At 45.9% G+C, this 27,247-nt stretch overlaps 1 protein-coding gene across 8 annotated transcripts; it reads left to right on the top strand.

The window, feature by feature from the left end:
• Nucleotides 1–27,247, top strand: hivep3a (HIVEP zinc finger 3a). 8 transcript variants are annotated; one of them, XM_077009723.1, is made up of 9 exons: nt 1–274; nt 10,400–10,473; nt 15,450–15,556; nt 15,855–19,685; nt 20,040–20,188; nt 23,097–23,272; nt 23,502–23,603; nt 23,762–24,390; nt 25,133–27,247. In XM_077009723.1, exons 4-9 carry the CDS (start codon nt 15,873–15,875, stop codon nt 25,790–25,792), a joined length of 5,529 nt encoding a protein of 1,842 aa, XP_076865838.1. In that variant the 5' UTR covers nt 1–274; nt 10,400–10,473; nt 15,450–15,556; nt 15,855–15,872; the 3' UTR covers nt 25,793–27,247. The 8 variants fall into 8 exon arrangements, with proteins under 8 accessions (XP_076865838.1, XP_076865841.1, XP_076865833.1 ...); XM_077009718.1 differs by adding an exon at nt 7,083–7,272 and having other exon boundaries at nt 2–274; nt 15,450–19,685; XM_077009720.1 differs by lacking the exon at nt 1–274 and adding exons at nt 496–915; nt 7,083–7,272 and having other exon boundaries at nt 15,450–19,685.

Below are 27,247 nucleotides of genomic sequence, written 5' to 3'. Positions count from 1 at the left end.
CAGTCAGCACTGCACTGACAGCTCGTGCGAGGGGGCGTGGGTTCCTCGGTCTCGTGCGGGCTGGTGTGGCGCGCGGCGCTTGTGCCTCGCCGATCGCAGCAGCGCGCGAGTAGCGCGAGCCAGCTGAGGGAGATTGCAGACCCGTGCCAATAAAGGACGGGGTGGGAGACATGTCCGACCGTCAGCGAAAGCTGCTTCTTTGGACTTCGGGTTGACCTAATTGCGAGCCCGTCCCTTCGAAGAGTAAATGGCGAGCGAACAGCCACGCTTTCAGGTATAGATCTTAAGTCTCGTTTGTCGTTATTGCTTCCTTAGTGCAACACATGATTTTTTTTTTATTGTACTGCGAGTCAGCGGCCCGCAGGACTGCAGACAGTGAAGTTCGGAGAGTCCTGCATCGTGGGGACTCTTTTGACCCGAACCATGCGTCAAACATGCTTTGGCCAGAAGTAGACTAGGCTACGGGCACAATGTGCTGCCTTTTAGTGAAATGTAAAATTGTAGTCAAGGGTGCAGGCAAGAGCACCGCAAGCTTGAAACATCGCCAGTATGAAGTGTGTGAAAAGATTACCGGTTTCATTGGGACTCAGCATGAGTTAAAAGCTCATTTTTGTTGACTGCAATTTTTACTACTGGCCACTGAACACTGTAGATTTCAAATCCATCATTTTCTGAATTAAACATCATTTACAGTTTACAGTAGCGGCGCGTGTTGGATTCGTCGAATTCCGGTTTTTGCGAGCCTCAGCATCTGGACCCACAATGAAGTACCAGTATCATAATCTTCGCGTATAATGTAAAATGGAGGCCAGTTGGACATTATTACGTTTAACAAAATAAGAGAATATAGAGCGTGTGCCTATGGACAGAGCTCCATATACCCGTGGGGACGTGTATTGTGTGGTCCAGGTCCAGGTACGTATGACATCTTTACACGGAACACCGTCGGGCTGGATCCGCCGATCCCGGTATTGTTTGCAGCGAGATGAAATCATCAATAACGTTACATAACGGCAGACGCTCTTCACGGCGGGATTGGGCTCAACAACGGAGGATATTAACGGAATGATGTAAATGTCACCGCGTGTCAGCTGCGTTTGTACACGGCGGACGGATGCGTTATTCATCGCCTTTGTTACATTAAGGCTGTTTCTCTGGTGCACATTGAGTTTACATTGCTGAAATGAGAAGTTAATGAATGCGGTAGCTGAATATATCTTTTTCATTTAAAGAACACAAACCTGAAGTAATCGCGGTTGAAGTCACTAAAATGTACAGTCTGTTATTTGGCTTTACGGTCCAGCGATGCTACTTGGTTCCGCTTTGGCCCATATTCCCACACCTATCTGTACGAACAAGGACGCGGCGAGCCCATATGGTCAGACGAGACGCTGCTCTGGTAGACTAATGACCAAAGTGCATCAACAACTCCAGAGTTCTTCGATTTTCAATAGCTAAGCACTAGTATAAGCTGTCATCCAAAACGAAACCGAGACGTCTGGGCTCTAGCACACGGGGTGTTTCAGGACAAATACTCGCTATTTCCGAAATCTTAGCACAGGTTAACAGTAGGTTTGAATTTAGTTGACATTTCCAGACTGAACGATGTAGTAGGATGTGGCTTTGTATCCAATTCAGGTGCATTGGGGAATATAGTGGGCAAGCACTTCTTTGTAAGAGAAAAGATTTTTTCCCCTCTCTAGAATAATTACATTTAAAATATAAAATAAAATATACTATGATTAGATTGTACACATGATACTGTTTACTGTAATATAATTGTTCTACCTTTGTGAATAGTACCTGCATGTGTAACCAAACACGTATTCGCTGTTTGCATGTATTGTATTACATTTGCATCATCTGTTTTTTCGTGTTGTTAATCATTTTGACACCACAGAAAACACTGAACATACCACATAACGTGTAGAATTCAGTTTTGCATGTGAAGGCTACCGGCCAATCAAATGGCCCCCTTTCACCATACACATGGGATGTTCTTGTTTAAGTTGTCCTCGAACTCCTTTCATGCTGGTATCCAGTCCTCCGTCACATGACCACACGTACTATACGTCCACGTTGGCAAGAGCCTATGGGCCGTTCCAGCTTTTGTGTGTCTGGAATATGGCTGATCCACATGGTGTGGGATGCGTTGTTGTGGTGGATCGGGCCGCCCCTTCATCCCATGACCCCTTCATCCCATGACCCCTTCATCCCTTGACCCCTTCATCCCTTCACCCCTTCATCCCTTCACCCCTTCACCCCTTCATCCCTTCACCCCTTCATCTCTTCATCCTTTCACCCCAGTTGACGGCCCTCCCCTCCTCCCTTAATGTGGAAGAGCCCAGGGGAACTCAATCCCCCCACCCGTGTCTCTCTGTCTGTCTGATGGGGAATCTCCCCGGTGGCTCCCCAGAAAGCCAGCGGCCATGTTTGTCTGGCGCTGTTTTCTGAGAGACGTGCCCGGCTTGTTTGAACGAACGTCGTGGGATGCGCCGATGACCAGGATCTTGCCTCATCCTGCCTACCTGCATGCCTACGGCGGTCCCTTTCATTAGGCTCACTTTGGACTTTGGCCTGGGCTGTGCCTCTGGTTGTCGCACCACACCTGTCTCGTCACCTCGGAAAGTGTCTCTGTAACTGACGGGTTTCATTGGAGTGAACAAAAGAGAGAGGTTGAAGTAGAGGAGACTGTGTATTGTGTATAATGGTGCATATGCTTTCCTGGCCGATGTTAGAATTGACATATTTGGTTGAATAACCTGAAATAACCACTTCAGTAGCATTATTAAAGGCACTGACTAATAAGGCCAAATATTACGTTAAACCCAACCCTGATGCTTAACTAGCTTTACTGTAACTCTTAGTGAAACTCAACACTACTCTTTGTTAAGAGTGTCCTGCCAGGATAAGATTTAACTTACAGTGCCTCCTCGCTCTGTGGTTACTTAAGACAATCCCTCTGTAATCACCCTTAAAGTCCTTGCAGTTAGTCCAGGGGAATAAAGCCCCGATTGTGAAACTGATAGGCCCAGAGCCCAAATGGCACTCTGAGCGAGTGTCATCAGAGCCAAAATGGAGTTTAATTTCTCTACACTTGATACGAGTACAATTCAGGAGAAATTAAACCTATTCCATGCAGACAAATGAGAGTGTCTGCGCTCTTCCAGGAGCAGAGCTGCTGGTTCCTTTAGTACATTTTAAGATGATACATGGGCACTGATATCATGAGGCATCGTGGTGAATCAGAGGCCATGACTTTGCACAAGCTTAGAAGTTTTTCCAGTTTTTACAGCTGGTCCGTTTTTTATTTCAAATCCTGCTTTAACACAGCTGATTAGGTTAACCTAATCCCAGTAGATGATTAGGGAGTAGTATATAAAAAAATGGGTAAACTAAACCATAAAAAGAGAAATTATGTATTTTTTATTAATATCATCAATATCATGATGATATTAAAAAATAATAAAATCATTTTTTATTAATATCAATGCCCTGTCATTTACAATTTTTAAGGTCCTAGGAAATGGAATGAAACACCCTTCTTTAATTAATGGGTTTGGGGGTGTGATATAAAAGAAGTCAAAAACCAATCTGCCCTAAATCTTATCTGGAAGCTCATTCCAGAGTCAGATGGCAGCACTTCTAGACTGAAGCTGTTTCTCTATATAGACATTATAGACAGGAGACATGGCTGCATATGGGGTGATTTGTTTGTTCGTTATGTTAACCCATAACTGTAACCCTTAACCCATAACCGTACTGTTGCTCATAATATCACGTACCATTGAGGCGATAATGATATTTTCACATATGCACAATCCTTGATAATGCTTGGACAGCTGTATTTGGGATGCTTTGTGTTCAGTAGTGTGTACGGGCCCTTTTCCTGTTTACTGCGGGCCTCTCTCAGATGTCTTTGTGTCCAGCCAAATGCAGTTCTCCTGATGAGGGCACTCTTGACATCCATACTGCTCATAGATGCTGTGCCACTATCAGTGTTCCCTGGATATCAGTGAGTGCGGTGATCTGGAGGGTAAAGAGGGCTCGGTCATCAGGGTGGAGAACTTTGGCACACCTGAGTTCGGTGAAGCAGGCTTGGGGAAGTATCTGATGAAAGCCGGGGGAACCTTAGCATCTCATATACCTGAAGGTGATTCTTCTCAGCTGTTCGAAGCTCCACTCAATGCCACGATGCTGATAACAATCGTCATTAAATTGCAGCTTATAATGGATCATTGTATTCTGAAGGAAATTATCTTCCAGACTTAATAACCTACAGCAGGACCAAACAACACTTCCATGTCTCAGCACAGTCACCTCTTTCTGTAAAATAAACTACTACACAGACACATTTTATTTGTTTGAGAGAGTACTGCTTTGGTGCCATCATCTCTAGGGTCTGAAATTTCAGTAATTTAGTAATCCACTTTGGTCTACATGCCGTCTGCCTCTTTTGAAATGCAAAGGGCACGGTTGAGATCCAGCGGCTGAATGATAACTGTACATGAATGAAAGGGACTTCCCTGATGGCGACTACTTAAATGTCAAACCCCCCCCCCCACGATGTGAACATATTTGCACTCCTACTGGTCATTGGCTTAGAACGGCATGAACGGAAATTGAGTCTCTTCCTCATTAGCAAGAATGAGAAGAGGTGTGGGTGTGTGTGTGCGAGAGAAGAGAGAGAGAGAGAGAGAGAGAGAGAGAGAGAGAGAGAGAGAGAGAGAGCAAGTGATAGAACACATCCTTTAGAAAGGGATGAGTCTGGTCTCCTTTTGACCTCAACGTATGTTTGACCTCAACTTATGTTGTTTTTGACCTTAACGTATGTCTGTGGACACAGCAAGCTTTCTGGAATTCTCTCTCTCCCTCTGTGTGTGGTTCTGTCTCTCTTCAGCCTGTGGAGAGAGCAGCCGGTGAGGTACGAGGAAGGACAGCAGAAGGGCTTCTTCTGTAGCCACCTGCAGATGGACACGTACACACATACACACGGTCCTAGCGTCCATGGCGTGTTCTTGCAGTCACAAGTGATGTGTGCTCTTTTGCTTATTGAAATGTTCTATTGTATCTAACAGTTAAGAATAAGCACTGCTGAAGAGTTGAGGAACATTAAAGAAGACATTTGTATTTACATTTGTTAGGGTACAATTTTACTGAACTATTTGTGTGTGTGTGTGTTTATATATATGTGTATATATATGTATATATATATATATATATATATATATATATATATATATATATATATATATATATATATATATATATATATATATATATATAGTTACTGTCACAATCTCAGGTCGGAATGAGCTGCAGGGGAGGAGCCACAGAACCACAAAGAGTGATGGATCACCCTGGCTCCTCCCATTTTGATTTCCAGCATTTGCATATGCATATATTCCTGTATTGTTGTGTCTCTCATTGTATACATTCTCTGCCAGCATCTTGTATTATCTCACACTCCTATGCACAGTCCTGTCTGGTGTGATGCTGCTGTGATTGCCTGGTGCTTAGTGCTTGATCCTGTGCTGCTGTGATTAGTGCCTCTGGGCTCTCCTTCGGTCCTGCCTTTTCCAGACACTGGTAAGATGGTCTTACGTCAGCCACTACTGAATGCTCATGGTGCTCCATCAATAGACAGCAGTGGCTCAGACAGCAGTGACTCCCCCTTGCTTCTGCCTCATGGTTCCCTTGTGATTGGAAAATCCCCTGATGTTTGCGGCTGCCCTGTTATTTGGCCATGTGTTAGTTAGATAGCCTTTGTCCTTGTCACATTTTCCTTATTTTACTACGTCAATCACACTTGTCCAGTCCAGCTGATTATACTTAAAGTCCAGTGTTGCAGGGATTTCTGGATAAAGGCCTTTATGATCTTATTGACTGTATACAGGCAACTTATCGGTCTGTATTTGGATGGTGTTTGGCCCGTGGTAGAGTCCGTCATGACCAGTATTGTCCTGTCTTCTGTTAACCAGCCCGGATGGGAGCCGGTATTAAACAGGTGGTTAATTTGTTCTGCTAGCTGGCCATGCAGAGCTTCTAGTTTTTTTAACAATTAGGCATGGATCATGTGTGGCCAGGAGCTCTTTGTGTTTCTGACTAGCTCCTGGACATCTGCTGTTGCAATGCTGACTGGTTCCTGCTCTGTAAGACTGTGGAGCTCTGCTTTGAGATGTCTTAACCGCAGAGCCCTGGTGTTATGCCCTGATTCATTGTACTGTATGTCTTCTAATAGTGCTCTGTTTCAGTTCTGGGTGGATCCAGTTTTGTTGCGCTGTAACCAAGAGCATATTTTGGATCGTTCACTTCCATGTTATCCAACCTTGTGCAGCCATGGTTCTTTGGTGGGGAAGACGTTCACTGTTTTAGCCCCTGTTTCTTTCTTGTATCTCTGCAGTCTGGATGCCAACCTTTGTTTAGCAGACTCAAGGGCGTCACCGCCTCAGTTGTATTTCTTCTATAACCAGGCATCATCTTTTGATCTTTATACCCTTCTGGACCTGTGTCAGTTTGCTGATTTACATCTGGGTTGTCTTTATCTTGGTTTCCAGCCTTTGTTTCCACCGGGGGTGGCCTGTGGCTCAGGCATGACAACTGCAGCAACATCGGTTTCGGTTAAACTGGCGGTTGGGATTGTGCTTATTTCTGCATTCGTTTCTGCTAGCATTCTGTCTGGTGCAATTAAGCAACTACGTCAGGCTTTTAAAGTGACTGACAGTAGCTGGATTAGTCTGATTCATTTTCTGTCTGTTTGTAGTTATTTGCCCTTCATCCATCTTCATTTGTGATAGGAGGCATCATTTGATAATGAACGGATAACTGATTTCCTTGTCAGTGAGTGTAGATGAAGGTCTTCTCCTCATCCATAGTTCCCTCATGTCATATGAGGTTGCGATTGCTCTTGTAGTAATGTTCAATTAGTTCCATGTTCTCCAACCTTGTCCATCTATGGTTGTTCCAGTAGCCCACTTACCATCAAATTGTCCTGGTTCCTCAACATTCGATGCAGACCTTGTTTATCTAGGCAACCTCCAAACCAGCATAATTCTCTCTGTTTGTGCTCTTGTGTTTCAAAGGGAGCTGAACTGAAACTTTGAGTGTGGTTCAAGGACTCCTAAAAGCCTATCTCTAAAGAGAAAAACACGAAGAAATTCACTCTGAGGTCCTACATCAGCTGCGAGGAACCAGTGAGGAACCATTTGTGTGTGTGTGTGTGTGTGGGGTGTGTGTGTGTGTGTGTGTTTATAAATCCAAAGAAGACTCAAGGTGAGTAACTGCAGTGTACTGTAGTAGGATATAGAAATATTCATAATTCTAGTGAAGTACACAGAGTTCCCAGAGAAACAGGACCTTTCAGACAACCTCTGCTGAAGGACCTCTGCCCAAAACATCCTGTGTCTCTACAAACTCTTTGTGTACTTCACTACAATTCTATTCAAAATACATACACACAACCATAAGAGCCATATTATGGTACATCCTATTGAACTGATCGAGTCCTTCCACACATCTTTTATTTAAGTCTTATGAGTGCTATAGATCTCAGGGCAGGAGGTTTCTGGCAGAGTGCCTTGTCCCGTCTGTTGAATCAGTGTGGGTGAAATTAGAGAACACGTGTCTGATCCGTCTCTGTATTACATCACCTCGCTATCAGGGCATCCTAGCCTACCATTAATGTTGTCCTGGACATGATCCAGAGAAACCCTTCAATCCACAACCCCTTGCTGGCTTTCTTTTTTTTGCCCCAGATAAAGAGAGAGAGAGTTTTTTTGTCCTTCTACTGGTCTTGATGTGACGTGTAAACGGTGATGATTTGGACCGGCTTGTAAGAGTGATTCGTTGTAGAGTCACATTTGGAGAAAAAGCAGGTGTAGGCTATGCATAAAGAATTTGCTCACAATACGCTGTCTTACGCTCACAATGTGCTGTCTTACGCTCACAACTGTCTTGCTCTCAAAACAATGACCAATAGCTTACTTTGAAATTGTTAAGAAAAAAATGTTGAAGTTCTAGACTGGATGGGTACCACTACCATCTCAGGAGGACATGGAGCGCAAAGCACTAGATCATTCTTAGTGTTAGCTCAGAGCTAATGTATCCTGCTTAACATTGTTAGCATTGATCTGCTCAGTGATTCGGTTACATTACATCTACAGCCCTACGTAGTGACTCATTCTTATGCTCAATTGATAGCTATCAGTTTATAGACTCTCTCTTAACATACTGTACTTTTGTGCCTTTTGAAAGGTTCTATTACTGTTAGTCACGTTAGCTCATTGGTCTCTTCATGTGGCCGCTGCCCTTCAGAGCTCAACTGTGTAAAAGGAGCTCTTCATCTCAGCCTCTGATCAATAACGGTCCAACATTACTTCATTGGGGATATTCGAGGCTTTGCTGCTGGTTCTTGATATTTGATGGACTAATCTGCTGGAGAGAGCTTTCATCTTCTGGGCAGGGCTTTGGACCAGGGACTGCCTGATTATACAGGCCAGAAGGTTGGTGATTCTGTTCTAGACTGCACACACATGGGTTTATGCCTTGATGAGTGTTTGTAGAGGATGGCTTGAAATAAGCTTCAGCTACCAAACCATTTTTTTTCCAGTGAATGTGGATAATAATTTTAATAATCTGGGCTGGGTTTCTCAAAAGCATCATAAAAGATCAGCCTTCAAAGGAGATAATAGAAGAGAATGTAACATTGTCTCTCATTTTAGATTATGTTAATACTACAAAATTTTGGGAAACATTCTGTGAATTCTATATGCTAGACTGTGGTAAGTCTCCTGTAGCCTAATGTCTTCTGTGTTTCTGGAAACACAACACGCTATTGATTATTATTCTTGAGTTTAGTCCCCCCTATATTAGGGTATTGTTATTAATGTTATTATTATTATTAGTAGTAGTAGTAGTTGTCGTAATAGTAGTTGTAGTAATACTAATTATAATAGTAGTAGTAATTTTTGTGAGCCCCAACACAGTGACTTTACCCTGTTGTTTTGCTGTGCTTTATCTGAGATAGGAACCTCAGCACTCTGCCATCCTCTGTAGTACATTCAGAATCCCACATGTCCAAATCCTGGAATTTTATTTTCCATGGAGAATCCAAAAAGCTGTTCCAGCTAGGGCCTGGAGAATCTGTTCCTCGTTCACTCTCACTTTTGCCTTTTTCAGACTACAACTGTGCTACAAAATTTATCCTGCTTTTAGTTAGGTTTTTTTTTTTTTTTTTTTTTGCTCATATGCTCGATGATCAAACTAGATGTCTCAGTCTTCCTTCTCGATCTCCGGCTCTACATAAACATTCATCTTCTGGTAAGCTAATCAAGAGCTATTCCTGTAAGCTCAGTGGAGAGGCATCAAGGCTGCGTTTGGTCATTAAAGGAGAAATGAGATCGTCAGCCTTCTCCGCGATTTTACTGGAACTAAAATGACTCACGTGTTATGGACGCTTGTTAAGACGCTGCCTTGCTTTAACTGCAGGCTCCGTGCTCGCCTCAGCGTTGCCCTGTTAGTGCTGGAATTTCGGTTCCAGCCATACTTGTGGTCCCCTTGCGGTCACCCCCAACAAGAAGTGTCACAATAACACGGCGTTTCTTTCAAGCCCGAGTACAGGGGATTCAAGTCAGGTTCTGTTACAACTCGACAAACATGCGCTGCATTATTTACTATCTAAACACAATGTTGTTGGAGCAGTTAATAACAGGTTTACCAGAAGTCTCGTGGCATGGGGCGTACCGTGCCAGGGTGTGTGTGCGTGTTTGAGGAGCAGGGGTCCCTTCTGTCGCCCCCCGTTTGCGTTTCCTCCTGTGCCCAGTTGGGTGTTTCTCAGAATGCAGTTTTATTTGGAGGAGTGGTCACACCACGGTTTTCCTGTCGCAATCACAGGGGTTCACAAGTGCGTCTGTGCCCCAGTTTTAAGCTTGGGTGTTGTTTTGAAGCATGTGCTTATGAGTTTGTGCTTACGAGGTTGTGTATGCGTGTGGTTTTCTGATGGGGGCGGAGTCGGCGGTTTTCTGATGGGGGCGGAGTCGGAGGGTGGTGTGGGTTGTAGGGCGAATGCAGCTCCCCACTCCTGCAGACGGGCGGTGGTTATTTTTACCCCCCTCAGTTGCCCCTCTGGACATGCAGAGGGAAATGAAAGACCCTCTTTTACTAAACAGTATGTAACACACACACAAATGCATACTTTTTCACTCTGTCTCTCTCTCACACACATGCACACGCGCGCACACACACACACACACACACATACACACACACACACACACACTTCGAGCATGTGTCATATTGTTGGTAGGTCACATATGTCTGTCCAGTATGATAATACCTGCATATACATATTCACCCTGTGCTGCACAAGCATAAGAGTGACAGTGTCTTTGTCCTCTGGCAGGAAGCAGCTCCCTTTGGTGCAGAGAACAGCGGGACATCCACGCCGCACCACTGCAGGACACTTGCAGGACACGGGTAAGTCCTGAGTTCTGCCCTCCGTCTGCCCTTTGGACACGCAAGAGAATGGGACTGTTTAAGGTGGTCTGGACGTCAATCTGACCGATGGTTTGAGCCTTTTCTATCAGGGCATGGATGGGAGTGATACATCTACACTGCCAAAGAACGTGGTGTGCATCCCATAGACACACACACACACACACACACACACACACACACACACACACACACACACACACACACACACACACACACACACACACACACACACACACACACACACACACACACACACAATGATCTAGCTCTAATCACAACTGCCCATTCTTTATTGCCTAATTCTCGCTTCTCTGGTGAGTCCAGCGCTCCGTAAATGTGCTGCTGAAGTTGTGCTTTTTGTTTGGGTGAATGGCCACGTGTCTGTAGTGGGCCAGGCACAGTCAGGGACTAATGACCATGTGCATGCTGGGTAAAACACTGCCCATGATCTCACTGCCAGAGGAAGTTCTCCTGTAGTCCACCCCCTAACACATACACAGACAAGAGCAGGTTCTCCTGTAGTCCACCCCCCAACACACACACACACACACACAAGAGGAGATTCTCCTGTAGTCCACCCCCCAACACACACACACAAGCTCAACACCACGGAACCATCATATCGTCACACCTCTAGCTGCCCAACTTTGCCCCATCTGGGGGTAGAGAGAATGAGTGTGAGTGAGGGAAAGAGCAAGAGAAGGAGAGAGTGAAGGGGGGACCAAGGGAGAGAGGGAGGGGGGGAACAGAGAGATAGATGTTTCTGCATTACCAGCAAAGCACACAAGTGCTCTCTACATCCTGCATAAGATGATCCCGTAGTTTGGGTGGGTGCTCAAGGGTCAACCCCACACCTCCGTCGCCCCCCCGCTCCTCCGTCACCTCCGTCACCTCCGCGGTGTGGCGGCCCTTCCTGGCTCCGTGGATGGAAAAAAAACGAGGTGAGTGATGTCGGAGCGTCTGGTCTCTGTCCAGCCGGAGTGTGGGAGGGGAAGCGGGCAGCCGAGCGCGGACGCTCTCCAGAGCCGGGGCTCCTCCGTCCGTCCTCCACCTGCGACCTGATTCTTTCCATTCCAGTGGCTCGCACGGAGCAGCACAGAGAGCGAGGGGGGGGGGGGACTGTTTTAGGAACATGTTACTGCATGTGCACTGGCTCCTTCTTTCCATACAGCAAGCTGCTTTGAGATTTCCAATTGTCGAGCTCAGTGAGGATTTGCCACTTAACAGACTGAGGTAATGAACGGCTGTGACATTACTGGCGCAGAGAGTGTTTGGGGGGAATAAAGGGAACAAGCAGTAGAGAAACCATCACCAACGGCAGCACAGCGTCACCTGTGAGCTCACCATACACCGACGGAAGCCCCCCCCCCCCCCCACACACACCTCCCCTTCTGCCTCACTGTCATCGCACTAGCTCATTCATACATTTCTCTCTCACTCTGTCTCTCTCTTTCTCCCACTCACGCTATCTCTCTTCCTCTCTCTTTCTCTCTGTGTGACTCATTCGCTCTCGACCTCACATGCAGCTTCACATGCAGAGGAGACCTGCCTCTCTCAGGTAAACGGCATTGATATTATTACCGCGAAGTGCCTCGATTGCCAGGCATCTCCACGTCTCGCAGGTTCGCCGCTTCATTCGCCGCTTCATTCACCGCTTCCTTCGTCGGTTCATTCACCACTTCATTCACCATTTCACTGACCGCTTCACTCACCGCTAGTCTCACCGCTAGTCTCACCGCTAGTCTCCAGAACACTGAAGAGCTTCTGCTGCTTGTCTGTTCTACTGAGTCATGATAAGGTTTGTGCTGCGCGGCGGTACAGCGTGTGCTTTGGAAAGGCACGCTGTGTGTGGCGGGGGGCGGAGGGGCAGAAGAACACCCCGGGGGTAGATCCACTCGGCCGGCGGCGAGGGGTCTGTCCGCTTGGGCGCGCACGCGCATTTGTGTGTGTGTGTGTGTGTGTGTGTGTGTGTGCATACTGCTCAATGTCAGCGGAGGGGTTTCACATCCCAGGAGATGATCACTGGCACACTGCTGATGGAACTATGGCTACCGAGTCAGTGCCTTGTTAATGTTGCATCTGGGATGAGGCGCTAGTGGGGGGGGGAGTCTGCAATGCAGGAGGTGCGATTCTTTCTTTTTTTGGAAATGACATCAACAATAGCAAAGTGGACTCTTTACTCATAGCAAGATGTTTTCCCAATGTATTTACAATTGCAGTCATGATGACTTATTATTATTATTATTATTATTATTATTATTATGTATTACAATTTTTACAAAATGTTCAAGGACATAGGAACATGGTCTTTTATAAATGCACAAGTTATATCACAATATAACATATAATAAAGCGTGTTGCAAATTAAGGGTTTTTGAGCTAGAATGATCTTCTCCAAATCAAAAAGTAGTGGTGGAGGCATTTTTATCAGTCTAAACTCAGTTGTGAAACATGGAAGCGTTACCTGTATGTTACCTGCATTTTTCTACCTTTGTGTACTCGTTTACCACCTCTCTATTTTCCTCCAGGTAAATGGCAATTATTATTTGTTTGGTGGAAGACAGAATGAAAGACTATTGATTTTTGTCTGTCCATCATTTTCTGTCCGGAAAGACGAGGACTGTGGGAGGTGGGGGGGGGGGGGGGTAGTTACACTCTCTCTGTTGTCAGCGAGGATGCTGGGAGATAAATTTAGCCCTCCAGCTCTGCTTCCATCTGCCGCCGCATGGTTTAGGGCCGTTGCCATAGGAACAACCACTGGGTGCCCATTAGTGAAAGAGAGAGGGAGATTGATATTTCTGAAAAACATTTAAGGAACATATTTTGGATTGTAAACTGATTAAGCGTATACTTATATTAAGCAAATACATCCTATATATTATCTTATGTCTCATTATTTGGTGCCCATGGCATTGGCTAACCATTTGTGCTTGGCAGTGTTAATCAGTTGTTGACCAGATATATTTTTAAGGTTAAGATTTGGCCTTGATCATGTGCTTTTAAATGCTGTTACTGAAAGTTGCCTCTGATATATGCGTGTTGCCTGCAGAGAAATATTTTTGTGTTGCACAAAAGATAAACAAATTCATTTGCTTCATATATTACTCGTTATAACTAGTTATGTTGGGTTCAAGATTATGAACTATAATATATAGTTTTTTTATTTATTATATAATAAACCAGGTGCTATAAAACTGAATTAAACCAGTCACCCCTACCTGCTGCCCATTTGAACATGCAAATATTTGCCAGGACTCCAAGACAGAACCTTGTGTTGAGCCAGTTACCTGGAGAGATTTTCATATTCCCTCTACCGCAAGGCTCCTTAACACGTTTGGAGTCAGGTGATATTTCTGTCTCCTAATCAAGAACATGTGTGAGGAACAGTCTTACCTTCTGTTCACCTTTCCAAAATTCCACCTGCACAAACAGACCATCTTTTAAATACACATCAATCTCTCCTTAGCAGTGCAACTCAAATAATGTGCAGAGTATAAGCCTAGCTTGTTTGTCATAGCTATGACCCTGAGGTTTTGACACATGTAACAGGAAATGTTGTTTTGACAAAACCTTATTCAAGCATAAGTGATAGAAAGTTTCACTATATCTATTCAATCGATGTGAATTTTACATCTGTGTAACCTATGTCTGCTCTTCCTGTTCAGATTTGTTTTGAAAATAATGTTTGAATGAACATTTATGTTTTTCAGATGTATAATTGTATATTGCAAGGTCCTTTGTTGTTTATTTTTACTCTCCATATAGGACTTTGTGGAAGAAATCTTGAAAACAGACAGATTACAGTATAATTAATTGGAAGTCTCTAATACTGGACAACGTAATATTGTAATTTTAGCAAGCGTTCCATTCCTTCCATAATGGTAATCTAAATGTCAAATGCAAATAAATCATAATCGGTTCCTGCTTGTACAGGAAGACCGTGAAGGCACCAAGAATAATTTAGTCAGGTCCAAAGAAACCCACAGCATAACTGGTCTGGAATGCAGCGCTGGCAAAGGTTTGGAGTAGCAGCAGGATCTCATATGGTCCCACACCTATCCACCCCCTACAGCACAGCGTGGGCAACGGTGCCAGCTGGTTAGTGAGTGGGACGCCTGGTTCCTTTACGTGTGCTACAGTGGAAATAGTAAGGAAAGGCTTATTTTGTCAAGCACTGGGCCTGCTTTAAGACTGCTTTAATCAACCCAACCCTAAGAAGGCTTAAAAAGCTTAGAAGTGTATATACACATGAACTGTGAATTGCAACTGTGTGAAAGAGCAGCAATTCTTTTGTATTTTTTTTTTATTTAAGGAGGCAAATAAATGACTAAAATGATGGTGCCTTAAACATGTTGTACATATATGAATTACATTCAAGTAGCACATCCACAGAATACAAATGTGAATATCACTGACACTGCAGTATTCAGTTAAGTACAAAGCAGTAAAATAGTCTCAGGAGAGTTATAAGATTTCATATGTCCTGTCCCTTATCTGACGGAGAGCTTGAGATGGCAATAATAGTGTAATTGTAACTGTAACAAGAGAAAATTTGTGGGCAGAGCTCTGAAGACAAGAACCATCATCCACTGACATAAAGACATTCCCACTTATTACCAGTTGGTTCGGGAATCCTATTTTGACTTAATATGGAGTGAAATATCAAAACCTTTTTTTTTTTTTGGGGGGGGGGGGGGGGGTGATTGTGGCTTGCATTTCTAAAATAAGATTATTTGTTCTGTATTTTTTATATTAAAATCTACCACATGTTTAGGATATCATTAACAAGTACACTTTTGTCTAGCTTATGCAAAAACTATAATTAAAGTCATAACAGGGAATCAGATGTGTACACATTCATATGTTTGTGCATATTTAAATGTGTATTTGTGAGCACAGCTCATATTCTGGGAGTGCACCAATTCATTTATTTATGTATTTGTGGTATGTTACAGAAGTTCCGAAGTGGCTCGCCCTCTGAACCAAGAAGAGCCTCAGTCATTCATTGGACCCAAGGACCTCAGTGCCAAGGAAGAGCATTTGTAGGATAAAACTTTAAAGGGTTGGGCACCCACACACCAGAAAAGAAAAAAAAATGGAATCGTAACTTGGACAGCAGTGCTTGTGAACCTGAGCTCATGAAGCAGTTCCTCACAGTCTCAGTTACTGACTCATTGACTCTGTTCATCTTGAAACAATGTTTACTTGTTATCCAAGGTTTACGCAGTTTGAACAGTCCTTACATTTCACAGAAAATGCTACTTTTCTGAAATAATAGCGCTCTTAATGAACCTACATAATTTTAGAATTGTGAGGTGATATAACTAACTCAAATAATTCCAGGTGTGTCATCCCACTAGAGGCTGTTTCCCCATTTTATGGAGGTCTCACGTAGTCAAGTAAGTGCTGGGGAGAAGTCTGGAGGTCCAGTACACCCTCAACAAGAGTCTTCACTCAGCAACCAAGAACAAGCAACTTACTCCCCACAACACCAGCAGACGACCTGCTCCCAGCAGCATTATGGATCACCTCAATCTAAACAGACAAAGCGATTTCGTCATGAGAGGAAGCGGCTCAGGCTACAGAAGAAGAACGTTCAGGAATCTGATGCTCCCGAGGGGGAGAAATCGACATGGGCTTCTGGGAGTTCTGAAAGCACAATGTCTGGTTCTGGTGGGAAGGCCACTGAGGCCTCATCTTCATCAACATCAGTACTGAATTGCTCCGTGGAGACCCAAGAAAGCACACCGAAGCAAAAACGTGAACGTAAAGCTCAGAAACCAGGAAAGTATGTATGCACCTACTGTGGCCGTGCCTGTGCTAAGCCCAGTGTTCTACAGAAACACATACGGTCACACACCGGGGAGAGACCTTATCCTTGTGCGCCATGTGGTTTTTCCTTCAAAACTAAGAGCAACCTTTATAAGCACCGGAAATCCCACACCCATAGGGTGAAAGCTGGCCTGGCCTCAGGAACGGAAGGGCCAGGAGTGAGTTGCCCAGATGAGCCAGTTACAGAATCAGATGAAGAAACTGGTAAGACATCTTCATCTTTCACTCTTAAAAGTCAAAGGATGATATCATCTCAAAGAACAGAGATATCCTCTAAAGGGCAGTCACAAGAGATGGAAGACTCTCATGCTGTCAAGAAGAGACTAGCGATGAGGCTTAGCAGAGGAAGACAGGCTCCCGTGAGCTCATCTGAAGAGGCCTCCTCATCATTTGGGCTAGGAAGCAAAGGTAGTACAGAATCTGGTTATTTCTCTCGTTCTGAGAGCACAGATGTTTCTCAAGACAGTCCCCCGAACACAAGTGGCAAAACCTATGCTGAGGTCATTCTTGGCAAATTTGGCCGCTTTGGCCATTTACAGAGATCTGCTCGTCATCAGCAAGAACAATCTGGTGGACAAGAGGCAAGGACCATCCCTTTCGCAGTGCCTAAAAAGCAAGTTATTGACCACATCACCAAGCTCATCACCATCAATGAAGCTGTTGTAGACACAAGCAAGATCGATAGTGTTAAACCCAGAAGATTTTCTCTGTCCAGAAGGAGCAGTGTTGAATCAAAGGCATCTCTCCCCAAAGAGACACTTCTTCATAGTGCAAAGGATATTGAAATGAATCCAAAAAGCAGTGGGTCCATAACTCTTGGAGTTCCGTGTGAGAAGTTCCAGCACCACTCCCTCAGTATCAGTCAGCCAGCTGACCTCTCATCCACTGTTCCCCTTATGAGGAGTCACTCCTTACCTTCAGAAGCGAGTGCTGCATCCACTGCTTCTTCACGTAGCCTTCGTCTTAGCCAATCATTTGAAGAACAACAGCCAGCTCAGAGTAGGCGGCATGGTATGCTAAGACGCCAGCCTGCCATTGAACTACCCATTGGTGCTGAAGTTGCTACTGAGGAACAGCTCAGTTCAAGCTCATCTTTTCATCTCTCAGTCCCTACGGTGCCTGACTGTAAGCAAAAACAGTTCGAACCATTTGAGTGTGAAGCATGTGGAGTTTCTTGCAACAGCTGGGAAACATACAAAACACATAAGCATCACCACTGCTTAGCCCGTCTATCCCATCAGCTTGAAATTCCTGTATGTCTAGCAGAGGAACCTGGATCACTCCATAAAACCCGAATTGGTGCTTTAGGAATACGAAAGAGGAGAAAGGAAGAGAGCCTGGAACTTGATGATCCTACCATTCCAGCTACATATACACCACCACTAGGATCAATTGCAACATGTGAAAAGCCCAATACAGAGTCTAGTGCATCATCACAACTTCATGAGAAGGAAAGTGCGCTTAAAGGAGTATCTGTGATACAGCATACTAGTATATTTGATAAACAGGATCCAATTCTGAGAACCCAAGGTGCATATGAAGCTGCTAAAGACAAACTTTTGTCTCATGATCTACATCAAACTTTTGGTGACTCTCACTCGAAGGAGCAGGCAACCAAGCCAACCTTCCGTAAGCTTGTACGTCAACACAATGTTCAAGTGCCAGAGATTTTGGTCACAGAGGATACAAACACCAACATGGCCGTCTCACCGGATGTCTCTGATATTAAAGAGACTGAAAAAGTTGGGGACTTCCAGTGGCCCCAGAGGAGCCTGACTTTGGCGCAACTTCCTATCGAAAAGTTGCCACCAAAAAAGAAGAGACTTCGTCTTGCAGAAGCAGCACAGTCATCTGGGGACTCTAGTTTTGAGTCATCATCATTACCTCACAGTCCACACCAAGACAGTTCTACGTCTCACGCATCTGGTCATTCCGCTTCACTCGAAGAACCAGTCAAAGGTGATGTTGACACGATGTCATCCAGAAGGTCGAGGGCTCCTCATATGTTGACGATCCCCACGGGTCTTCACCATCCTCACCGAGAGATGCGACGGTCTGCATCTGAGCAAGCCCCTCACGTTTCTCAGCAGACAAATCCTACCGTTGAAACGAGGAGTAAGTCCTTCGATTACAGCTGTCTGTCCCCTGACCGCACACCCGCAGGTTGGAGGGAAAGGCGCAAGTGCCTGTTGATAAGGCATTCTGCTGTAAGAGAGCCAGAGGAAGAGGATCCAACCCCAAAACCAGCTGGTGCAATTCCCCCCTCTACAAGTACAAGCATTTCCCCAAGAAACAGCCCATCTACTCCTCAGTCCCCTGGGCGGTCCACATCTCACAATGTGTCTTTAGGCAACACAGTTCGTCCATCATTCTCTCACAAACATGCAGGTCAGTGGCAACTGAATCAGCCCCCTGGTGATTCGGAGAATGTACCGCAGGTATCTACACAGGTTCACCCTGAACAACATACACTCATGGAAAGTCCACAGTGTCCGTCAGGTGCTGCAAGAGCGCATTATTCCTCAGTGTCCACAGGTCTTAAGCTTGAAATCCCGATAGAGGAAAATGTTGGGGAGTCATCTGCAAGTGTTCACTCATTGCACCTTCCCCATTATCTTCATTACCAGCATTCACATCTCAACATTACTCCAAGCCAAGAGCTCTTGAGGCCTGTTGGTATACAAACAGTTCCAGTTCGTCTCCATTCAGACTTACCCTGCCATGCCAATGCTGTCTACACTACACTGTCACAAACAATGGCTGGAACATCTCAGGATCCTGGCTGCTCAGGTGTAAGATTCGATTCCACAGCATCCACTCATCCGTCCATCGATTTCAAGGAGCAACCGTCAGTGTCTGAGGGTTCCAAGTCCTGCAGTTCAGGTGGGAATAAGCGAGTGCTGTCCCCTACAAGCAGCGTGGAGTTCAGCCAGGAGAGTCAACAGCAGAAACGGGTGAAGGAAGAGGACGAGGTCAAGGACGGTGCAGAGAGCAGCACTGAGACTTTGATCGCCAGCAACAAACAGGGTCCAGTGTATGCTCAAAGTACAATTGGTCCAGTAAGCAAAAAAGAACCTTCGTTTCCTTCTCTTTACACAGACCTTACATTCAGCTGGTGCTATCTGAATTATACCAAGCCTAATCCATCTGTTCAAAGTGACCACGAAAATTCAGTCTATTCTTCTTGGTGCATAAGTCCACGGAACCCCAACCCTCCAGGCCTAACCAGCAAAGAAGCGCTTTCCTTACTGTGCTGCAAGCAGAGACAGACCCCTTTCACCTACACTACGGCAGCCATGCCGACTTCCGTAGTGGAGAAACCAGTGATTCTGGACTCCAAGGAGCCCAAGGTGTCTGAGGTAAATGTAAACACACCTGGATGTGCACTGTGCATGAGATACAGAATGAGAAATTATGCATGAGAAAGTATTCATTCTATTGCATGAAATTGGGGGCTTGTTGAAAGAGGATTTGTATTGTAACTTAGCATTTCAGACAGCACAGAAGACATTCAACAAAATATGTCTCACGAATAAACATTTTGTTTTCATAGTCTTTCAACTTACCTCTGATTCTCTAGAGTTACAACAGTAAATCAGTATAAATACTTTTCGCAAAATGTTGAATGTGAATTCCCCCCTCCCCTCCATCTCTGTCTCCCTGGGCACCCGGAGCAGGGTTGGTGAACTTGCCCGTGTCTCTCTCGAGTATAGGTACATGCAACTCAGTCCACAGACCCCACCGAGGTCTCCCAAGCTGAGCAGACAGAGGAGGAAGCAACACCAAAGGGGGAGGGAGCGGAGGAACCACCGTCTACCTCCAAGTACAACGAGATCCCACGGGTGCAGATCTGTGAAGGAGGGTAAGCTGTGCTTTCATTTTAAAGGAGGTCAACAATTAGAACATGACTAGAGATATTTACAGTGCCTGTGTAATATCGGAACAGCATGGTCACTATGTCAGGAACTCTGTGTTCACATACACACACACAGAAAAAAATGAAAAGTGAAACTTTAAAAGTATCTTTCTTTTGTTACTGTAAATGATTCTGTAGGTTATAAATAGCTTGTAATGCTTATGATGCCAAAGATACCAGATCTATAATTGTATTTTAGAAACACAGAAATGCTGCATGTGGTCAAGTAGAATATTATAATACAGTGATTCAATTACAGTTTGTAGTTACTTGTTGCTTAAATCAAACATAGCATTGCTTTGAGTGTTTTTATTGTAAGATTTGCAGTGATGTGGTGTTATAACACCATAATAAATCATAACGTAGTATATCACAATACAGCACCATGTAATTTCACAGTACACCACCGTGAAATTTCAGTTCCTCATTCATTTTCAGAGACCTTACGTCTGTGTGGCGCAGTGGATTTTCCATGTATCATAGTGCCTGTATTGTGCCCCCCCGCTCCTGTGTGGTAGTTTTCTGTCACCAGTGTGTCAGTACGCTGTACTGTGTTGTTCTAGCCCCTGCTGCAGGAGATGGCTTGGCTATCAGAGCCAACACAGGCCGTCTGTTACACAGGCCGAGCCAGGAAACTACCTAGCCTGGCGCTCACTTCCTCCCGCCTGCAAAGCCTGCAGAGCTCTGCTGATGCCAAACTGCATCAATGATTTTGGTCATTCAGCTCGAGATGGGGAGAGACTGATGCAGGAGGCTGCAGCTGTATGCCTAGATGAATGAGTGTGGGGGGAAAAAAGGAAAAAGAGTGTCTTGTTGTGAGCTCATGTTTGACTTTCACAGGGCTGGTGTATTATTTAGCACTCTCATTGATAGAAGAAGCAAAAAAATGGTGCCAGAGTTCTGAATGGTGCTGGATGTACCTGTAAGTGTACCATCAAGATTTGTTTAAATGAACATAAATGATACATGATGTGCTGTCCATGAGAGAAGAAAGAGAGAGAGATAGAGGTAGAGATACACTTTTTATTGCTCAAGGTTGTTTATTCCAAGATGTTGGTGGTCGTGACTGTAGCCTCGTGTTTGACACGTTTTTGTGGACAAAGGGGTCGTGTTGAAATAGGTGGCCATCTGTGTCATTCTCGCACGTCCAGGGCTCGTGTGAACCGTCCTCCCGTCGTGACTCGAGCTCACACTCCACGCCGGAGCGTTCACGTTGAGTCACCGACGGGCCCACCCGACGCCGCTTTTCGCCATGTGGTTGAGGTGGAGGGTGAAGGAGTGGAGACGTTTCCAGCATTGCTGCCCTATAACGTTCTTTTCCGAGGTGGTGTAAGGAGTTGCTGCATGTTCTTCATGATCAAAGCTTCATCTGGTGTGAGAAAAGAACAAACAGCTTTGAGACGTCCAGGCGCGGAACATAATAGTGATTCATTTTAAATTAAACCAATTGCTATTAGTGTTCAACACATAGAATTTTCATGATTTCATTATTAAGTTATATGGGTGTTAGTTACACACTGTTTCCCATTTATGAATGCACAAGACGTCTGTGTAATGGGGCATCTGGATTTCTGTGTCTGGCTGTACTGTAGTTCATTTGTGCACCAGTAAGTTTGACTTGTCTCCACTCCTTTACTACATGGTAAACACCAGCGTGCTTTTCAGAGCTTAAACCGCTGTGCAAATAACGGGACAACGTAAAGCTAAAAGCGGCCGGTTTGTACACTGTTATAATTGTTATTAATAAGAAAACTGGCTTGTAAGTCACAATCGCACGTGTACTGATTGGTGATATTTTTACGGAGCAGCTGGCTTAGGTCTGGGTTTTCCTCCCTCTCAGTTGTTTGTATTGGCACCGATACGCAGGCCCTGGGCACCGGGCAACAGTGCTGGCACCCCGCGTTTGAGCTGGGAGGTGGGGGGTGGTGAAGGGGTCGGAATCAGGGGGGCCCGCGTTCTTGACATCATAAATGCCTCTCTGTTTGAGTTAAAGTGGAGGCCCCGTTTGGGACTTGCCGAACACACCCAGGGGTAGACACCCAGCCAGAGTGTGTGTGTGCATGTGTGTGCGTGTGTGTGCGTGTGTGTGTGCGTGTGTGTGCGCGTGTGCGTGCGCGTGTGTGAGCGTGTGTGTGTGTGCGTGTGTGTGTGTGTGCGTGTGTTTGTGTGCATTTAGCAGGAGAGCCATGGCCAAACATACCGTCCAGTTTTAAAAAGCAGTTTGTAAAAACACACTGTGCAGGTGCTATAGATCTGGAGTCAGATCTCATGTGAGATGTACAGTGTATGCCAAGTATATATGCATTCCTGTGTGATCTGTTCCTTTAAGGGTGGGTGCTGGAGGTGGTTCTCATAATATTGTTTCATTTGGTGATGCTTGAGTGATCCAGATGTCCTTAAGTTTCATTAATGCTTAACGCATCGACCGCCAGCGTTCTCGGAGCGCTGCTGCTCCAGACCGCCCCACCTCCCACTCCCCCCGTGATCTCCTCCCACTCCCCCCGTGATCTCCTCCCACTCCCCCCGTCACCTCCTCCCACTCCCCCCGTGATCTCCTCCCACTCCCCCCGTCACCTCCTCCCACTCCCCCGTGATCTCCTCCCACTCCCCCCGTCACCTCCTCCCACTCCCCCGTGATCTCCTCCCACTCCCCCCATCACCTCCTCCCACTCCCCCCATCACCTCCTCCCACTCCCCCCGTCACCTCCTCCCACTCCCCCGTGATCTCCTCCCACTCCCCCGTCACCTCCTCCCACTCCCCCCGTCACCTCCTCCCACTCCCCCCGTCACCTCCTCCCACTCCCCCATCACCTCCTCCCACTCCCCCGTGACCTAACCGAGCGTGTGCGTCCAGCTACAGGTCGAGCGAGGAGTACGTGTACGTGCGCGGTCGGGGGAGGGGCCGCTACGTGTGCGAGGAGTGCGGCATCCGCTGCAAAAAACCCAGCATGCTGCGCAAGCACATCCGCCTGCACACGGACGCCCGGCCCTACATCTGCCAGCACTGCAACTTCGCCTTCAAAACCAAAGGCAAGGAGAGCGAGCCGCCCCGCACCCTCTCACAGGCTCGCACGGAGACACCTGCCAAAGTGTGCGCTCTATATGAATTATGATTTATTGCTTTTTTAAATGTAAGCGATCATTTATCCTCATTAGGCTGGTGTGAGGAGGGCTGTCACACGTTGGCCTCTAGGTGTCGGGTTCAGGTGGGTTTCCACTGGCAGTCTGATCCTCTTGTGTCTTGTTGTGGGTTCTGCAGGGAATCTGACCAAACACATGAAGTCAAAGGCCCATGGACAACGGTGTCCTGAGGGGACGACTCCCGGTCCTGTGCTGTGCGAGCTGGACACGGACGAAGGAGGTACCGATGGCCACTGCTGTTAGCGTGCTGCTACTACTGGACTCGCGGTCTTGATATATAGAAAGGCTTCCAGAAGAAAATACTATATAATACAGTATAATAAAGTGATTATTTGTATCAGAAAATTAGCTGCTAAAATGACGTCCTCTTTCCTGCAGGTGGTGATGATGTGCGTGCCATTGTGCTGGCGGTTACTGAGGAGCACCAGTTCTCCGACGCAGACGATGGTGATGACGATGAGGACGATGACAATGAGGAAGGTGAAGAAGAGGCGTCGCTCTCTTCTGCCTCCTCGGCGAGCCGCTCGCTCTCGAGCGAAGACCGAGGTCCTCGGACGGTGGGCGGTCCTACCACCTTGGCCGGGCAACCGTCCAGCCTGAGTCCTGCCCAGCTGGGCCACTGCAAGGGGGTGGCCTCTCCCAGCACACCTGCCCTCGCAGGGACAACCTCGTCCCCCATACGCAGCGTCTCGCCCAGCCTGCACCTGTCCCCGGCACTTCCCCTGTCCCCGGGACGGGACGTGTCCCCTCTGCGATGCCTCTCTCCCAGGCTGAGTCTCTCGCCATCCCCCTGCCAGTCCTCCCTGTCCCCGTCGAGTCATTCTGTCTCACCGTTCTCGGCAAAGCACCCGTCCCCGGTCCGCGCGCTCTCCCCCATGAGGCCCGGCTCTCCAAGCGGGCCGCTGAGCTCTGTCGTGGGGGCATGTGTGATGGTTCCGCACCGAGCCTACAGACACAGACACTCAGCCAAGTGTCCGCCCAACAGCCTCAAACCAAAAGCCAAGCTGGTAAGCTTTAGCTTTTTGTCACCAGCTTTTACAGAGTTTATTTCGGCCTTGTGCCGTTTGGTAAACTTTCGACAGTATGTGAAATTTGCGCAGGTAACATGGTTTGACTTTAATGCTTCTGGCCTTTAGTGTGACTGCATAAAAGAGAGTGGCGAGGTCTTCAAAGTTAGCGTAGTCTCTGAGCCTGGGCACCGTCGGTAGGTCATGATGGCTAAAGATTCACACATTTCTTTCTTTCTCTTAGTTTATTTTGCCCCATATAGAGAAGGACACTTTGTTTTTGTGCACATGAAGTAGTTCATGTGAAGGGGGTACACAGCTCTATCCAAAGTAAACATTCAAAAACAAATATCCTGATACCAAAAGTACACAGTCTGTTATTTCAGGGACACACCTTTATTAGGAAAAGAAGCTAGGCCATCACTCCTTAAACATAATTAATGCCAAACCAAAGATAGCACTTAAAATAATTTTCAAGCCTAAATATACACCTGCGTGTTTATCTTTTCGTGTCAGTAATAGAAATTTGGATTGAACTCTAAACTTGTGCATCTATACTTGAGTGTCTATGGTTATATCGGTCGCATTACCTCATATGTCTTCTAGTTAAAAATAAAGCCCTTTGCCTGAAATATAAATGACATCTGTTCTCAGTGCTCATGTAAAAGCAGTGATGCGACAATATCTCACCACCCGGCGAGGTGTTTTTTTGCTGACAACTTTCCTTCTGTTTGCCTTCAAGGAGAACACATGTAGCACTCAGAGGAGGGTCTGTCAGCCACAGTCTCCTCCCCGAGGGACGGTGTCCAGGCACGGGCCGGCCCGGGAGGGTCAGCGAGTGCTCAGCCACCTGCCCCTCCACTCCCAGCCACTGGGCCTGAGCTGCGGCCCGAACCTCATGATCCCGATAGGGGGGATCCAGATGGTCCAGTGTCGCTCCGCCCTGCAGGCCCGCCGGGCCGGGCTCAACCCCCCCGTCGCCCAGGTGACCGCGTCGGGAAGGGAGAGGGACGCGAGGGGCGGCCCCCCGGACGAGGTCCCGCAACGCAGCCCCGCGCGCGCCGGACGCGTCAGGGCGGCCGCCACGTACCAGCCGGCCGACGAGAAAAAGAGGGACGCCCCGAGCGCCCCCCTGACGACCTGGAAGTGCATCTCACAGCGGAAAGAGAGGAAGCGTGCAGAGCGTGGGGCCGCCTGCCGCACGGTGCCCGTCACACACTTCCACAAAGGTGGCGCGGTCAAGCGCAACGCGCAGACGCCCACCGACAACGCGGCCGTGCCCAAGAGCACCTGGAGTGAAAGGGCCTCGTCCATCTCTAGCAACAGAGAGAACTCTTTGAGAGAGAAGGCCCTTGCCCCAGCGTCCGGGACAAACACAAGCAAGGTAGACAGAATACCTTAACCACGCCAAAACCAAGCCTGCCCCAGCTAAGCACTTGGGAATCATTCCCCTCCATGTAATTATGTAGATATGTAGATGCATCATATAAATGTATGTATATTGTTCTCTATCAGTACTCTATAATCATAATCTATAATATTATTTATCTATATATACTGTAAAATATATGGTTTATATTCATTTATATATAGCATTGTATGGCATTGCAGTTTGTACTGTATGTGTTTGTATTGTTACTGTATGCAACTTCTCACTACAATATGAAGATCAACCAATCAGTTTTGTCCGTTAACATTTTTGATACAAACCTTTTCAGAAAACCCAGTAGATAAAAAATAACCAAAACCACAGGACTTGTGACTATCTATCATTCTTTCTTTCTTTCTTTCTTTCTTTCTTTCTTTCTTTCTTTCTTTCTTTGTTTTATTTTTATGTTACTGGTATTGTTGCTGGTTAAGACGTCCGTGTGGTATTTTCCTATTACACTGCATTTGGACATGGCACATTCTCATATGTTCTAATAATCTATTATTGAGTCAATCAGTCAGAAAAGCTATTAAACTTGAGCTATTAAAATGAGGTAATACGATTATATGCATCTACTGTAAATATTAGAAGGTCCTGATGAAGATTTATTGTCATATATTCAGCCCTGTTCTCTTTTTCCACAGTTGATTGGAGAAAATACGCAGATGCTGTCTCCTTTCTCACATTTGTCTTATTAAGGGCAGAGTTATGATTGTATTTTACAGAAAGAGATTTTCCACAGAACAAGTACCAGACTGATTTAATTAGGCTACTCAGCTTATGGTGTTGGAGGAACTTCACAGTCACTTTGAGTGACTGCACAAAGAACTGAGAGGATACCTGCAGTTTTGCGTAGCGTGTAGCTGATTCCTAACTATGCTGTTTGTTATGCTCTTTCACTCTCTTCCTCTCTATCCCCCTCTTTCTCTCTCTTTTTTTAAAGCAATAGCCTCTTGTGAATTTTTAGAACGCCTGTTTTGACAAGACAACAAAAATTGTCCGCACTTGTTTAAACAATCAAAAAAATGAAACTAAAGTCAAATGAAAACAGCACCTGTGTTCGGCCGTCTGTGTGTAACATCTTCTCCTGTAGCTCCATGATCCTGGGCAGAACATCGAGCACAGGCATTACTGACAGAAATCAAGGATTTGCGAGAAGCAATAAAACAAATCATGTTTTGCCAAGAGCTTGATAAAACTATTTGAAATGTTTGACATTTGATTAAAACAGAAATTAATAAAAAGATTTGAGAATGAACCAATCCTGCTTCTGCGAATATGCTTCTCCTTTACTGACCACTAGATATCAGTGGTGAGTCATTCCTGAGAACTCCTGGTGGAGGTTCACCATGAATTCACAAGTGCAATGACGTAATCTAACCACCAAGCCCATCAGGAACCAAACTGGGAATGTCATAGTAATGTACA

Source organism: Brachyhypopomus gauderio, chromosome 6, assembly GCF_052324685.1.
Source record: "Brachyhypopomus gauderio isolate BG-103 chromosome 6, BGAUD_0.2, whole genome shotgun sequence".
NCBI lineage: Eukaryota > Metazoa > Chordata > Actinopteri > Gymnotiformes > Hypopomidae > Brachyhypopomus > Brachyhypopomus gauderio.
This window is presented reverse-complemented; position numbering and strand designations above follow the sequence as displayed.